The sequence below is a fragment of the Mobula birostris genome, chromosome 24 (assembly GCF_030028105.1).
Source record: "Mobula birostris isolate sMobBir1 chromosome 24, sMobBir1.hap1, whole genome shotgun sequence".
NCBI classification, from domain to species: Eukaryota; Metazoa; Chordata; class Chondrichthyes; order Myliobatiformes; family Myliobatidae; genus Mobula; species Mobula birostris.
In genome coordinates, this window is record NC_092393.1 from 51,694,428 (window position 1) to 51,709,955 (window position 15,528).

General features: G+C 38.7%; 1 protein-coding gene across 2 annotated transcripts in view; it reads left to right on the plus strand.

Annotated features, from left to right (window-relative positions):
• Nucleotides 1-15,528, plus strand: part of LOC140187150 (E3 ubiquitin-protein ligase rnf213-alpha-like) — a 225,481-nt gene that overhangs the window by 69,347 nt on the left and 140,606 nt on the right. For both annotated transcript variants that reach the window (XM_072242138.1, XM_072242139.1), the window contains exons 20-22: nucleotides 273-432; nucleotides 2,948-3,165; nucleotides 4,053-4,190. In XM_072242138.1, the coding sequence (XP_072098239.1) occupies nucleotides 273-432; nucleotides 2,948-3,165; nucleotides 4,053-4,190 (516 nt within the window). The remainder of the gene's footprint in view (nucleotides 1-272; nucleotides 433-2,947; nucleotides 3,166-4,052; nucleotides 4,191-15,528) is intronic.

A 15,528-nucleotide genomic window follows, 5' to 3' on the forward strand; every position in this document is an offset into this window, starting at 1 on the left:
GAAGGGTCTTGGCCTGAAACATCGACTGTACCTCTTCCTAGAGATGCTGCCTGGCCTGCTGCGTTCACCAGCAACTTTTATGTGTGTTGCTGGAACTTTAGTTCTGCTGTTTCTGATGTGCTCTGTGTTTTAGTCTTCTAGCAAGACTGCTTTATCCTAATTTCGTGCTCTGGATTGTAAACAGCCTTACTACCTGCCAATAAAAAAAATTGAAATGGGATATGTAGTTTAATTTAAAATAAGATGACGTGCAATTTTACTCTTTTGTTTAGACAGGTAAGTCCTACAGGAATGAAAGTCTGGACTGCATAGATGAACAGCTTATACAAGCCAAGAATCAACTTGTTAACATAACAGAACCTCTCATGGAAGCTTTGAAGGAGCTTACTCAAAGACAACAATTTGTGCAATGGATCAAAGAGGCTTTGAAAAGTAAATAAACAAAAGATTTTGCAAACAATACTGAAGGAATTGTTTATATTCCAATTTTTGAAAATTGGTTTTGGAAGCTAGTTTTCAGTAAAGTTTTGTTGTTGCCAGTTGATTTTTAAAGTGAACTGTTTTGACTTTATTTTAATGGAGCCATTATATCTGCATTTCAGGTTTTGAATTTTCTCTTTTTATTCCCTGAGAAGAACTGTATATAATGCGTTATGCTGTGACAGCATCCCAAATGTGCGTAACTAGTCAAACAAGCTACCAAGGATCATCCATCCTAACACGTACTGTCTCTCTCTCTCTTTGGGGGTTCCCCTTTCCAGGAATTTCATTGATTCCTACTTCCTTCAGTAGCTTCCTCCTCCTACCTGCTAAACAATGCTTTCTTCCTGATAAGTGCTACAGACCTTTAGCGGGATCTGTTGTAGATGAGCTCTTAAGTTGCCATGTGAGTGATCCAGAGAGCTGCAATGAAAGCGTAAAATTCTGGAAATACTCCAAATACATAACAGACCAAGCAGCATCAGTGGAAAGAGAACAGAGTTGATGCTTTATATTAACATAGCAATGAGTGTGGCAGAGGGATGGATAAGATATAGGTAATATCATTAAAAGGGAATGCCAGAAATGTTTGAAGGATATGCTGTAAATAATTCAGTCTGTCGATGACTTATTGGGGCGAGTCAGAAAGAGAGAGTCCTTTGCTCATGAAAGCCATCCATGATTCAAATTGGCTTTACAGATGAAGTAGCAAGTCACTTGTACTTCCTTCAACCTACAATATCACATTCACTGTTCACAGTGTGCTCTGCTTTACAATTAGGAGAAACCAAATGCTAATTGTGTGATCACTTTGCCGTGTACCTACATTGGATCCATAAGAGCAACCCTAATCCTATACTGTTGTAATGAGGCCCAAAATAATCTTGAGGAATTGCACTTCATCTTCTGAGTGGGTAGATTACAACATTTTTGACTTGGTATCAAGTTCTACAGCTTGAGGTACTGACTTCCTCTGTCTGTTTGAGAAGATGCCAAGACACCCCACCTACCAAAACTGATTGACTTGGTTCTATATACTCTTTATTAGCACAGCCAGGTCTTTTGGGTATGGCCTTCAACCCCGCATTTCCTAATTTTACGTTACGTGGTCTGTATTCTTGCTCTACTTGTCCTTGTTTCATAGTTATGTTAATCAGAAAATGCTGTATGTCCTCTCTTGCTGACTGCCATTGACCAGAATGCTCTTTTTTACAGTTTATTCTGACGGTAATCTTGGTCTTGCCTTATCAGAGATACTTCTAGAGCTATCTTGCATCACTCTGCCACCCTTCTTGCAACTCAATTTGAACGTTTTCTTTCTTTCCCAATCCTGATGAAGGATGTTAAACCTAAAATGCTAACTGTTTCTTTTCCTACAAATGTTACTGATTTGTGGAGGATATCCAGCATTTTTTTGTTCTTATTTCAGATTTTCAACACCAGATTTTTTTGGGGGGTTTGTCAGTCCGGAAACCTGGACCAACAATCCAATGACTTGGGTTTTAATTCCATCATAACACTTGTGAAAGTTAAATTGTTTTAATAATCTAGATTTTTAAACCAAAAGCAATTAGTCTTACTAGCAATGACAATGGAAGCTACTAGATTGTTGCAAAATATGATTATTTTGATCTCCTCTCCACCTCTGGTCTTCAATGTCTCCTGCTCCCATGTCATGTGGTCTGCTCCGATGTCTTAACTGAGTTAAAGAGCTCTTTGCACTTTGCATCTGGTTACTTGCTGCTTTAGAGAAGTAAATCTACTGGAGCCCATTCAGTTGAATGCATTCACTGACATTCACTATGAAGTCAGTCACTTGATATTTTTAAATTTATTTCAATAATGTTTTCAATTGTCAATGTCAGTTTTATTTTTGAATTAAATTATTGAGAGATAATTTACTAAGATTATACCTCAAACTTGTTTAGACATTTTTTAGTTATTTCCAAAGTGTTTCTGATCAAATGTCATTTAGTAACAGTGGAACAAGCCATCTGACACCATACGTTGTCAAAATGTCAACAGAGTAGTTGATGAGTTTCCAGTATCTGCAGCTCAATTGCCACTGGCTCCCCAATCCCCCTCAATGAACAGCAGCAGCACTAATAACTGAGTGTTAGCAGCTCTGCAGCTGCTGAAGTTTACTGCATCTTGACGGAGGCAATGGTGAGGTGTTTTTGGCTTCAGGCACAATCTTGGAGGCTGGGAGCCACATAAAGTATGTTTCAAGAGGGTAGAGCAAGTAGAGATTGTGCTTATAGTACAAATTTTTGCCACTTAGAACTTGGCAAAAGTGATGAGTGAAATAAGTAAAATGAATAATGCAGTGTGAATTGAAAGTAAATGCAATTTTATCTTCATTTCATTAATTTGTTGATTAAAAATATGGATTTATGCTGTTTAACTGCACTGTTTAACAGTGCAAAAAATTTTAATGCATTTTTTTCTTTTTGTTCTTCTGTACCAGATGTAACTGAACTAAAGGTGTTCGTTGACTTGGCTTCAATCTCAGCTGGTGAAAATGATCTTGAAGTTGACCGTGTGGCTTGCTTTCATGATGCTGTATTAGGCTACTCATCATTACTTTTTGAACTTCAGCCAAATGCTGGATTTGTTGACTTCATGCAATCTCTACAGAAGTTGAGGAATTCCTTAAATAATGACCCAGATCTTACTAAGAAGCTGGTAAATCTTAAGTTTAAATTTCATTATAATTGATATTTGCTTATTGTACAAATGGAGAAATCTATTTAATATTAAGCAATTTGGTTTACAAGTGGCTTTTGTTTTAGATAGAAGTTTTTTTCAAAATATAATCTCAAGCAGTTTGAATTCTGTTTAAGAGCATTTCTTTTCTTTGAATTATAGGAGTGCTAAATTCCATCAGAATTTCTTTGAATTGAGCTGGTATTTGTGTGTGGGAATATCAGTACCACCAATACTTCTGTGGTATGTCTTATAAACTATACCTGGGTCAGATATAGATGTGTATTGATATTCCTAGGAATAGAAGCTTGAAGTAGTATTTTGAGCTAATTCTGTAGATAAGAATACTTTAATGACTAGACCAAGATCAGGGAAGTCGAATGCTCAATGAAACTACCTTTTTATCTTGCTCAACACTCATTGCAGCCACAGTTTTCACTGGTCTTTCTATTTCTCTTGCCAGTTTTTCTGAGTTCATGACTGGCATTAAAACTGACAAATCATTAACAATCTTAAGGAATAATGTCATCTTCCTTCAATTTTGCAATATAAATTTTTAAAATGTAAAATACTCTTTGAAGTATTATCAGTGCAGTAGTATCGCATTTAAGTAATTCTGGCAGATGGCCAAACTTCATTTTTTGAGTAGTTTATCACAAACATCAGCGGAAGAGGTGTAAGAGAAAACTTTGACTGATTTTCTCTTTGAAGATGGAGATTGATTTGTGTATTTTACCGACGAGTACTTAAGGACACCAATAGAAATTTGGAAGAGTACTCTAGATTGGTCGTATTTTACTACTCATGTTTTAATGTTTGCAAATAGGCTTTGAAGGCAATTGACTTTTTTTTCCTTCCACTTTCAGCGAGATTCTGCTCGGCACTTGGAATGGCTCAAAACTGTGAAAGAGAGCCATGGATCTGTAGAGCAGTCATCCCTTTCACTGGCTTCAGCCATAAATAGCAGTGGAATTTATAACATCAGTTCTCATGGAAAAAGCAAGGTACTGTAATATAGAAGCACTGAAGTAAAGTGTCCCCCATTTTAGCATGATATGCATATATATAAATTATATATTCATTCCCCTTTAATGGTACAAGTAGCAGTTTTTAAGATGATTCTTATGAACATAATAAATTGACAACAGTAGGGTATAAATCCCTTGTGCATATTACCTCTAACTATTAAGACCATGGCTGATCCTGTGCCTCATCTACTTTCCCTGCCCAATCCCACATTCATGTTTTCCTTCAAGGGCAGATCTATCATTTTAGAACTTAATGGCTGAGCATCCACATCATTCTACTGGAGAACTCTAAAGATTAAAAAAAAAGTCAATGCCATGGTAGCTGTCACCTTCATGGCCTCTGGATCATTCCAGGCAGTTGCTGCTGATTGATATCTGTTGTATATCTGTGTGTTGCTTTCTACGGTGTTAGAGATGTCATGTTAAAACAAGTTGGATTTTTGCATTGGGTGTGCATGGATTTGCCAGCATTGCTGATTTCCCAAGTTTCAGACTACCATCAACTGCACATGCCATGAAGACTCCCCTCATCAGCCTCAAACATTTCTTAACTGAAGTGTACGGGAAATCATTCCACGATGTGTAGTTAATCTCTGGAATTTTGGTTGTTGGCAGTATCTAAAGTGGAAGTTGATACATTTTTGAAAGATCAAGAAATTGATCTTTCAAAAATTCAATTTTAGGGAACTGATCTAGAAGGGAAAATGAGAGTAGATAACGGCAGAAGAGGCCTGAGGAGCTGTGTGGCCTACTCCTGCTCATCTTCTATGGACATCAGTAGAAAGAGTTTTCTTCTAGTTGTTGACTACAACAGTTTTCTTGTGGTCAGTAGGGGCTCACATTGTTGCTTCATTATTTCAGAATTGAATTTTACCTGATTGCTTTAATAGACATGAGGACGGAGTTTTGAAAAACAAATGCTTCTCATGACATCTCCCATTAAGTATATTTCTGCAATGATAGAATGACCAAACAGTAGTGGAGTATTGGCCTACCAAACTCACATTTGCACTGGGGAACTATCATAGTGCACATCATTGATATGGTGACCACGTAGCATGCTCTATAGCATTACTTAACAGGAAGAAGCAGCAAATACCTGATAAAAGTCCAGATAATATGTTTTCACATCCTGTGTCCTCAATGGCTAATAGTGTCTCTGGTTATCGTATCTCCACTTGGAGTAAAAATAATCTTGGCATTTAACCTGCCAATCATTCTAATGGTCTTGTATATCATAATGGGGTTACCCTTTCTAAACTCCATTAAATGTAGACCAATCTTAGTCAGTTATTCCTCAGGATACCCCATTGCACCAAGAATCTAGTAAATCTATGCTGCACTGATTCCAAGCCAAGTATATCTATCTCTGGCTATGAAAACTAAATTGCACATGCTTCTCTAAATGATATTTCATTAGAGCTCTGTCCAATCTCCACAAGACGTCAAAACTTCTGTAGTCCTATGTCCTGTATAAATAAGCGCGTCAAGGTCCCTTTATACACAATCATTTGCTAATAACTTGGTATGTTCTTGAAAACCTCTGTGCACTTTACTTTTCCACCAAAGTTTTCGTTATCAGCCTACCTTGACTTGTTAAATTTCTATATTATCATTAATATAAATTAAGAATAATTGAGATATGTGGAACTATCTTTTGGCAACAACCTGAACTGCCAACTTGAAAAAGGCATATATTCCAACTCTGTTTCCTTATAAAATTCATCTCTTGATAAGCCACATCCATTGCTGCTTAAAAAATTCAGAATTCTAAAAACAATTTCTTTTTTTTTAAATATCAACACTGCCTAATGAAATAAAGATGGAAAGGGTACAAATGAGGTTCACCAGGATGTTGCCTGTGTTTGTGAATATTGGGTCGTAGGAAAGGTTGAACCAATTTGGATTGTCTACTCTGTAGTGTTGAAAACTGAAGGGCAACCTAATAACAATATATAAGCTTATGGTAGATAAACAGTGACTTTTTTCCTAGTGTAGAAATGTGAAATAGTAGAAAGTATGTTTAAGATGAGAGCACAGGACACATGAGAGGCAATTTTTTTTGCATAGATTGGTAGAAGCCTAGTCATTGTGAAAGTGGGGTATGATAGAGTTCAAGAGCCATTTAGACAAGCACATGGGAATGGAAGGTATTAGTTTAATTGGCATCATGTTTGGCACAGACATCGTAGGGTCAAAGGGACTGTCATTGTGCTGTGTTCTGTTTCAACAGCCATTTCTTTCAGTGAAAGTCAAAATTCAAAGTAAATTTATTACAAAGTACATATATGTCACCATATACAACCCTGAGATTCATTTTCTTGTGGGCATACTCAATATATAATTCTAGAATAACCAAAATAGAATCAATGAAAGAACACACCAACTTGTTTGTTCACCCAGCGTGCAAAAGACAACAATGTGCGCAAGTACGAGAAGAAAGGAATAATATTAATAAATAAAAAAAGAATAAATATTGAGAACATGAGATGAAGAGTCCTTGAAAGGGAGTCCATAGGTTATAGGAACATTTCAGTGCTGAGGCAAGTGAAGCTGAGTGAAGTTATCCCTTTTAGTTCCGGTGGGTGAGGGGTAGTAACTGTTCCTGAACCTGGTGGTGTAAGTCCTGAGGCTCCTGTGCTGTCTTCCTGATGGCAACAACAGCAAACGAGCACGTCCTGGGTGGTAGGAGGTCCCTGATGATGGATGCTGCAGTTGCCGTACAAAACGGTGTGCATCCAGACAGGATGATTTCAACTCTGCATTGAAAAAAAAATTGGGAAAGTAAGTCTTATCCATGATAAAGAGATCAGAAGTGGAGAAAGGGGGCAATTTCAAGTTCCTGAGTGCCAATATCTCTGTGGACCTAACCTCAATGCAACATACTGATGCAACTATGAAGAAAGCAAGGCAGCAGCTATATTTTATTTGGAGTTTGAGGAGATGGGTTTGTCAATTAAAACACTCAAACTTCTACAAATGTACCATGGACCCCCACCACCCAGGACATGTCCTGTGCTCATTGCTACCATCTGGAAGATTGTACAGAAGCCTGAAGAAAAACACTCAGCAATTCAGGAGCAGCTTCTTCCCTTCAGCCAACTGATTTCTGAATGGACATTAAGCCAAAGTGCACTACCTCATTACTTTTTTATTTTTTTTGCACTACTTATTTCAACTTGACTATTTAATAGACATATATTCACTTTTTTCTCTGTATCTATTTATCATGTATTTCATTGTATTGCTGCTGTAAAGTTAACAAATTTCCAGAAGACATAGGAACAGAATTAGGCCATCTGGCCCAACAAGTCTGCTCCTCCATTCAATCATGGCTGATTCTTTTTTGCCCTCTTCAGCCCCACTCCCTAGACTTCTCCGTGTAACCTTTGATGCCGTTTCCAATTACGAACCTATCAATATCTGCCTTAAATACACCCATTGACCTGGCCTCTACAGCTGCCTGTCGTAACAAATTCCACAACTTCACCACCCTCTGGCTAAAGAAATTTCTCCGCATCTCTGTTTGAAATAGACACCATCTATCCTGAGGCTGTACCCTTTTGTCCTAGACTCTCCCACCATGGGAAACATCCTTTCCACATCTACTCTGTCTAGACCTTTCAACATTCAAAAGGTTTCACTGAGATCCCCCCCCATCCTTCTAAATTCCGGTGAGTACAGGCCCAGAGCCATCAAAAGTCCCTCATATGATAACCCATTCATTCTTGGAATCACCCTTGTGAACTCCCTCTGAACCCTCTCCAATGCCAACACATCTTTTCTTAGATAAGAGCCCAAAACTGTTCACAAAACTCAAGGTGAGACCTCACCAGTGCCTTCTAAAGCCTCAGTATCACATCCCTGCTGTTATATTCCAAATCTCTTGAAATGAATACTAACATTGCATTTGCCTTTCCCACCACCGATTCAACCTGTGTTAACTTTTAGGGTGTTCTGCACAAGGACTCAAAAGTCCCTTTGCATCTCAGATTTCAAATTTTCTCCCCATTTAGAAAATAGTCTGCACATTTATTTCTACCACCAAAGTGCATGACTATGTATTTTCCAACATTGTATCTCATTTGCCTCTTTCTTCCCCATTCTCCTAAACTGTCTGTCCTTCTGCAGCCTATCTGTTTCCTCAAAACTTCCTGCCCCTCCACCAATCTTCGTATCAATTGCACACTTGGCAGCAAAGCTGTCTATTCCATCATCTAAGTCATTGATGTACAGCATAAAAAGAAACCCCACAGCACAAAAAGAAACACCAACCCCTAAAGAGCACCACTAGTTACTGGCAGCCAAACAGAAAAGGATCGTTTTGTTCCCACTCACTGGCTCCTACCAATCAGCCAATGCTCTAGTCATGCCAGTAACTTTCCTGTAATGCCATGGGCCCTTAACTTGGTAAGCATCCCCATGTGTGGCATCTTGTCAAAGGCCTTCTGTAAGTCCAAATATACAATATCCACTGTATCCCCTTTATCCATCATACTTGTAATCTTCTCAAAGAATTCCAACAGGTTCACCAGGAAATACTTGCCCCTTAGGAAACAATGCTGACTTTGTCCTATCTTGTCCTGTGTCACCAAGTATTCCGTAATGTCATCCTTAACAATTGACTCCAACGTCTTCCCAACCACTATGGTCAGGCTAACTGATCTATAATTTTCTTTCTGCTGCCTTCCTCCTTTCTTAAAGAGTGGAGTGACATTTGCAATTTTCCAGTCCTCTGGCAGCATGTCAGAGTCTAATGGTTTTTGAAAGATCATTACTAATGCCACCATAATCTCTACTGCTACCGCTTTCAGAGCCCTAGCATGCAGTTCATCTGGTCCAAGTGACTTATGTACCCTTAGGTCTTTCAGCTTTTTGAGCACCTTCTTCCCTGTAATAGTAACTACACTCACTTCTCTTCCCTCACACCCTTCAACATCTGGCACACTGCTAGCGTCTTCCAGAATGAAGACTGATGCAACGTACTCATTTAGTTCCTCTGATATATCCTTGTCACCGGTTATTATTGCTCTGGCCTCATTTTCTGCGGTCCTATATGTACTCTCATCTTTTTTTTTACATACTTGAAAAACCTCTTACTTTCCACTCTGATATTGCTTGCTTTCATATTTCATCTTTCCCTCCAAATGATTGTTATTTGCTGTATGTAGGTTTTTAAAAGCTTCCCAATTCTCTATTTTCTTGCTAATTTTTGCTTTGTCATATGCCCTCTCTTTTGCTTTTACATTAGCTTTGACTTCCCTTGTCAGCACGGATGTACCATAGGTTGCCATTTGAGTATTACTTTGTTTTTGAAATACATCTATCCTGTATCTTCCTGATTTTTCCCAAAATCTCACTCCATTGTTGCTCTCCTGTCATCCCTGCCAGCATCTCTTTCCAATTTCCTTTGACCAACTCCTCTATGTACAGGGAGGAGGTCAAACATCTAGAGAGCTGGTGCAGGGATAACAACTTGATGCTTAATGTCACCAAAACCAAGGAGATGATCGTCGATTTCAGACGGTCTCAGCCTGAGCACACACCCCTCAGCATCAGCGGCTCCACAGTGGAGAGAGTGGAAAATATCAAGTTCCTTGGGGTGCAGATCTCGGACAATCTCACCTGGTCCAGGAACACCACTGGGATTGTGAAATGGGTCCAGCGGAGATTGCACTTTCTGAGGAAGCTTAAACAAGCATCACTCCCCACTACATTCTACAGAGGCGTGGTTGAGAATGTGCTGACCTTTTGCATCACAACCTGGTACTCCAGCTGCAGTGCTGCCGACAAAAAAGCCTTACAGAGGGTGGTTGGGGGAGCAGAGAAGGTTATTGGGGTCTCCCTACCTTCTGTCCAAGACCTCTTTCAGAGTCGATGCCTCCAGAAGACACGTTACATCATTAAAGACCCCTCACACCCTCTCTATAAACTATTTGTTCTTCTGCCATCAGGCAAAAGTTACAGGAGCATCAAAACTAAAACCACAAGGCTACTAAACAGCTTCCTCCTACAGGCAGTCAGACTGCTAAATAGCTGCTCCACCTGACTGCTTTGGACACTTTTAACTTGCACTGGACACTTATAACTGATTTTAACTGACATGTGGCTGTTGTGTTTTACTATTTATTTATTTTTTTTTCTTTTTTTTAAAATTTTTTATTTGGATAAGGAATTCACAAATATCGTACTTTTTTCACACATACAACCTTTTCCATTTTTTTATATGTATAAAACTATAATTATTTATACATTCTTAAGTATACATTGAGATGATATAAAAGCAAATTAGACACTTAAATAGATAATTATGTACTGTGGTAATTCTAATCTATTAGGCTAAGTAATGGTATTAGTTGTTAAGAAAAATGGGATAGTTCCCATATAACTCTTCTGGACCATTTCCACTGGTCCAAAATGTTGTATATAAGCCTATGTAACAACCATTGTTGGTGTTTATATCCTAATTTGTTCATGCTTGCTCCTGCCTGCAGACATAATTATCCAATCCCTATGTACTTATTTACTTAATTTTTTCATTTTTTATCCCTTTCCCAAATCTTTCCCTTTACTTGTGTTAATTCTCTATTTTCCAAAAGAAAACAAAAAAAAAAAGACATTTAGACTAGGGGTGCTTACGTTAGCAATATTACTGTGTTGATGAGAAGAGCAGTATAAATCATTAGGAGAGTCATCTAAAGTCTGCTCGCATTGGGGTTATATATTCAATCCATGTATTCCAGATTTGATAAAATTTTTCTTTTTGAATTCTCAGGGAGTAAGTCAACGTTTCCATTTTAAATATTTCCAAGATAATTTCGTGCCAATCTTCTAATGTAGGTGGTATTGGATTTAGCCGCCTTCTAGTGATTGATTTCTTACTTGCCGCTAAGAGGGCCTGCAGCAACTTTATATCTTCCTTCTGTTCAAGAAACAATACATGCCCCAAATAGAGCGTCTCAAAGTTCAGAAGTATCTGGGACCTAAGTACCTTAACTAATGTTCTATGAATACCTTCCCAATATAGACTTAATTTAGGGCAATCCCAGAAAATATGAAAATGATTTGCCTCCTTGGAGCCGCACCTTCTCCAACACGTCACGTTTGTATCTTTATATTTTTCCTGATATGGGGTCTTGAAGTATCTTATAATGTTTTTCCAACAATGTTCTCTCCAAGTCAAAGAATTAGTCGAGAACCATTGAAAGCTGCAGATTTTCCCCCAAGCCTCCTCTGAAAGTACCAACCCCGCTTCTTTCTCCCACTTCTCTTTAATATACAGTGTATTTACATTTTTAGCATGGGAGAGTGCATTATATAATTGAGAAACTGATTTACTAGGTATTGAACTGCAAGCCGAATTCAGAATCTTGAAAAATTCTAATTCTACTGTTGATAGGTCTGTATACCTACAACTCTGGTTAACATAGTTTCGTACTTGAAGGTACCTAAAAAAGTCATTGTGTTCTAGGCCATGTTTGTCCTGCAGGATTTGGAAACTTTGTAATACTCTTTTATCTATAAATGAGAGATAGGTTGTAAGACCTTTCTTTATCCATAGCTCAAATCTTTTATCTCCTCTGTTGGGAAGGAATTCGGTATCATATGCACACCATCTAAAGAGTTTTAACATGTTATTAATTCCACATGAATTAACCACCTTCTGCCATACTTTTAATGTAAGATTTATCCAACTGTTTTTAAATTTTTCCAACTGGGCCATCAATCCTTTGTCAGCTATTGAGGCCTGTAGAGGAAAACTGTCAACTAATCCAAATTCTATTTCCTTCTATCTAGCCTTATATTCCCTATTACACCAATATAACAGAGGGGTTATCTGTGAGGCATAAAAATAATTTCTCAGGCAAGGAAGAACCATACCTCCTTCCTTCCTTCCCTAACTGTAAGGTGTTATATCGAATTCTAGGTTTCTTTCCTTGCCAAATGAAGCGGGAAATCCATTTGTCCCATTCCCTGAATTGATTATCATCCTCCACCACTGGTAAAGTACGGAAAAGATACAATAACCAAGGAAGAATATTCATTTTTATAGTATTTATCCTTGAATTTAAACTTAAAAAGGGGATAAGATTCCATCTATACATATCTGCTTTTATCTCTGAGATTAATGGCCCATAATTTACCTGTGACAGTGTTGAAAGATCCTTCGGCAGGGTTATTCCTAAATATTTTAATGATTTAGCTTCCCACTTAAGATCGTATGTATCCTGCAATTTTTTGGATGGTGTATAATTTAGGGACATAACCTGTGTTTTCTTTACATTTATTTTATAACCTGATATTTTCCCAAAGTCATCCAACAGTGTAAACAATCCTATAAATGATTTTTCTGGTTCACTCAGATAGACCAAAACATCATCTGCGAATAATGCCACTTTCTGTTCAATCCCTGCCACCTTAATACCTTTTACGATTTTGATCTGTCTTATTAGTTGGGCAAGCGGTTCAATATATAGTGCAAAAAGGAGAGGAGAAATTGGGCATCCCTGTCTAGTGCCTCCCTCTAAGATGAAGGAGTCAGAGAGGTCCCCATTTATCTTAATTTGGGCTGTAGGGCTGTCATATAGAGTCTGAATTACTTTAATAAACTTTTCTTGAAAGCCAAATCTTCCTAACACTCTGTATAGGAATGCCCAACTAACCGAATCAAAAGCTTTCTCAGCATCCAATCCTACTACCATTGTCTCTGTCTCGTTCTTATTAACCTGTTCTAATATGTGCAGAGTTCTCCTTATGTTGTCCTGTGTTTGTCTTTGTTGAATAAATCCAGTCTGGTCTAAGTGGATTAGGCCAGGTAAAAGCTTTTCCAATCTGCGCGCTAATATAGATGTAAATAGTTTGTAATCTAAATTAAGAACACTAATTGGCCGATAATTGCCACATTCTAGTTTATCTTTACCCTCTTTAGGAATAACTGAAATAATCGCTTCTCTCCAGGAAGGTGGAGTTTCTCCTCTCTGCAAGATCCAATTAAAGGTGTTAAGTAGTAATGGGGCTAACTGTGTCTTCAGGGACTTGTACCACTCTGAGGTAAACCCATCAGAACCCGGGGACTTTCCAGCCTTTAACCTAGAGATGGCCACGTTCAGTTCTTTGACAGTTACTGGTTCTAATAAACTTTCATTTTGTAAATCTGTAAGTTTAGGTAGATCTAAAAAATTCAATACACTGTCTATATAGGACTTATTGGGGGCCCGGGGTTGGGAGTACAGCTCTCGATAATATGTTTCAAAACTCTCTTGAATTTTCCCTATTGTACTCTCCACAAGCTTTGTCTCTGGATTCTTTATTTTATGAATTGTATTGTCTGCTTGTTGCTTTTGTAATTTATATGCTAATAATCTAGCTGATTTAGACCATAAGACCATAAGACAAAGGAGCAGAAGTAGGCCATTTGGCCCATTGAGTCTGCTCCGCCATTTTATCATGAGCTGATCCATTTTATCCTATTTAGTCCCACTGCCCCGCCTTCTCACCATAATCTTTGATGCCCTGGCTACTCAGATACCTATCAATCTCTGCCTTAAATACACCCAATGACTTGGCCTCCACTGCTGCCCATGGCAACAAATTCCATAGATTCACCACCCTCTGACTAAAAAAATTTTTTCGCATTTCTGTTCTGAAAGGGCGCCCTTCAATCCTGAAGTCATGCCCTCTCGTACTAGACTCCCCCATCATGGGAAACAACTTTGCCACATCCACTCTGTCCATGCCTTTTAACATTCAAAATGTTTCTATGCGGTCTCCCCTCATTCTTCTAAACTCCAAGGAATACAGTCCAAGAGCGGACAAACGTTCCTCATATGTTAACCCTCTCATTCCCGGAATCATTCTAGTGAACCTTCTCTGTACCCTCTCCAACATCAGCACATCCTTTCTTAAATAAGGAGACCAAAACTGCCCACAGTACCCCAAGTGAGGTCTCACCAGCACCTTATAGAGCCTCAACATCACATCCCTGCTCCTATACTCTATTCCTCTAGAAATGAATGCCAACATTGCATTCGCCTTCTTCACTACTGACTCAACCTGGAGGTTAACTTTAAGGGAATCCTGTACGAGGACTCCCAAGTCCCATTGCATTTCAGAACTTTGAATTCTTTCCCCATTTAAATAATAGTCTGCCTGTTTATTTTTTCTGCCAAAGTGCATAACCATATACTTTCCAACATTGTACTTCATTTGCCACTTCTCTGCCCATTCTTCCAATCTATCCAAGTCTCTCTGCAGACTCCCCGTTTCCTCAGCACCACCAGTCCCTCCACCTATCTTCGTATCATCAGCAAACTTAGCCACAAAGCCCTCTATTCCATAATCCAAATCGTTGATGTACAATGTAAAAAGAAGCGGTCCCAACACTGATCCCTGTGGAAACACCACTGGTAACCGGCAGCCAACCAGAATAGGATCCCTTTATTCCCACTCTCCGTTTCTGCCAATCAGCCAACGCTCTATCCACGTATGTAACTTTCCTGTAATTCCATGGGCTCTTATCTTGTTAAGCAGCCTCGTGTGGCACCTTGTCAAAGGCCTTCTGAAAATCCAAATATACAACATCCACTGCATCTCCCTTGTCTAGCCTACTGGTAATTTCCTCAAAAAATTGTAATAGGTTTGTCAGGCAGGGTTTTCCTTTAAGGAATCCATGCTGACTTCTGCCTATCTTGTCATATGCCTCCAGGTACTCTGTAACCTCATCCTTGACAATCGACTCCAACAACTTCCCAACCACCGACATCAAGCTAACAGGTCTATAATTTCCTTTTTGCTTCCTTGCCCCCTTCTTAAATAGCGGAGTGACATTTGCAATCTTCCAGTCCTCCGGAACCATGCCAGAATCTATCGACTTTTGAAAGATCATCGCTAATGTCTCCGCAATCTCCACAGCTACTTCCTTCAGAACACGAGGGTGCATATCATCTGGTCCAGGAGATTTATCGACCTTTAGCCTATTCAGCTTCCTGAGTACTTTCTCTGTCGTAATTGTGACTGTGCACACTTCTCTTCCCTGCCACCCTTGAGTGTCCGGTATCCTGCTGTCTTCCTCAGTGAAGACTGATGCAAAATACTTGTTCAGTTCTTCTGCCATCTCCTCATCTCCCATTACAATTTCTCCAGTATCATTTTCTATCGGTCCTATATCTACTCTCACCTGTCTTTTACTCTTTATATACTTGAAGAAGCTTTTAGTATCCTCTTCGATATTATTTGCTAGTTTCCTTTCATAGTTAATCTTTTCTCTCTTAATGACCTCCCTGGTTTCCTTTTGTAAGGTTTTAAAGACTTCCCA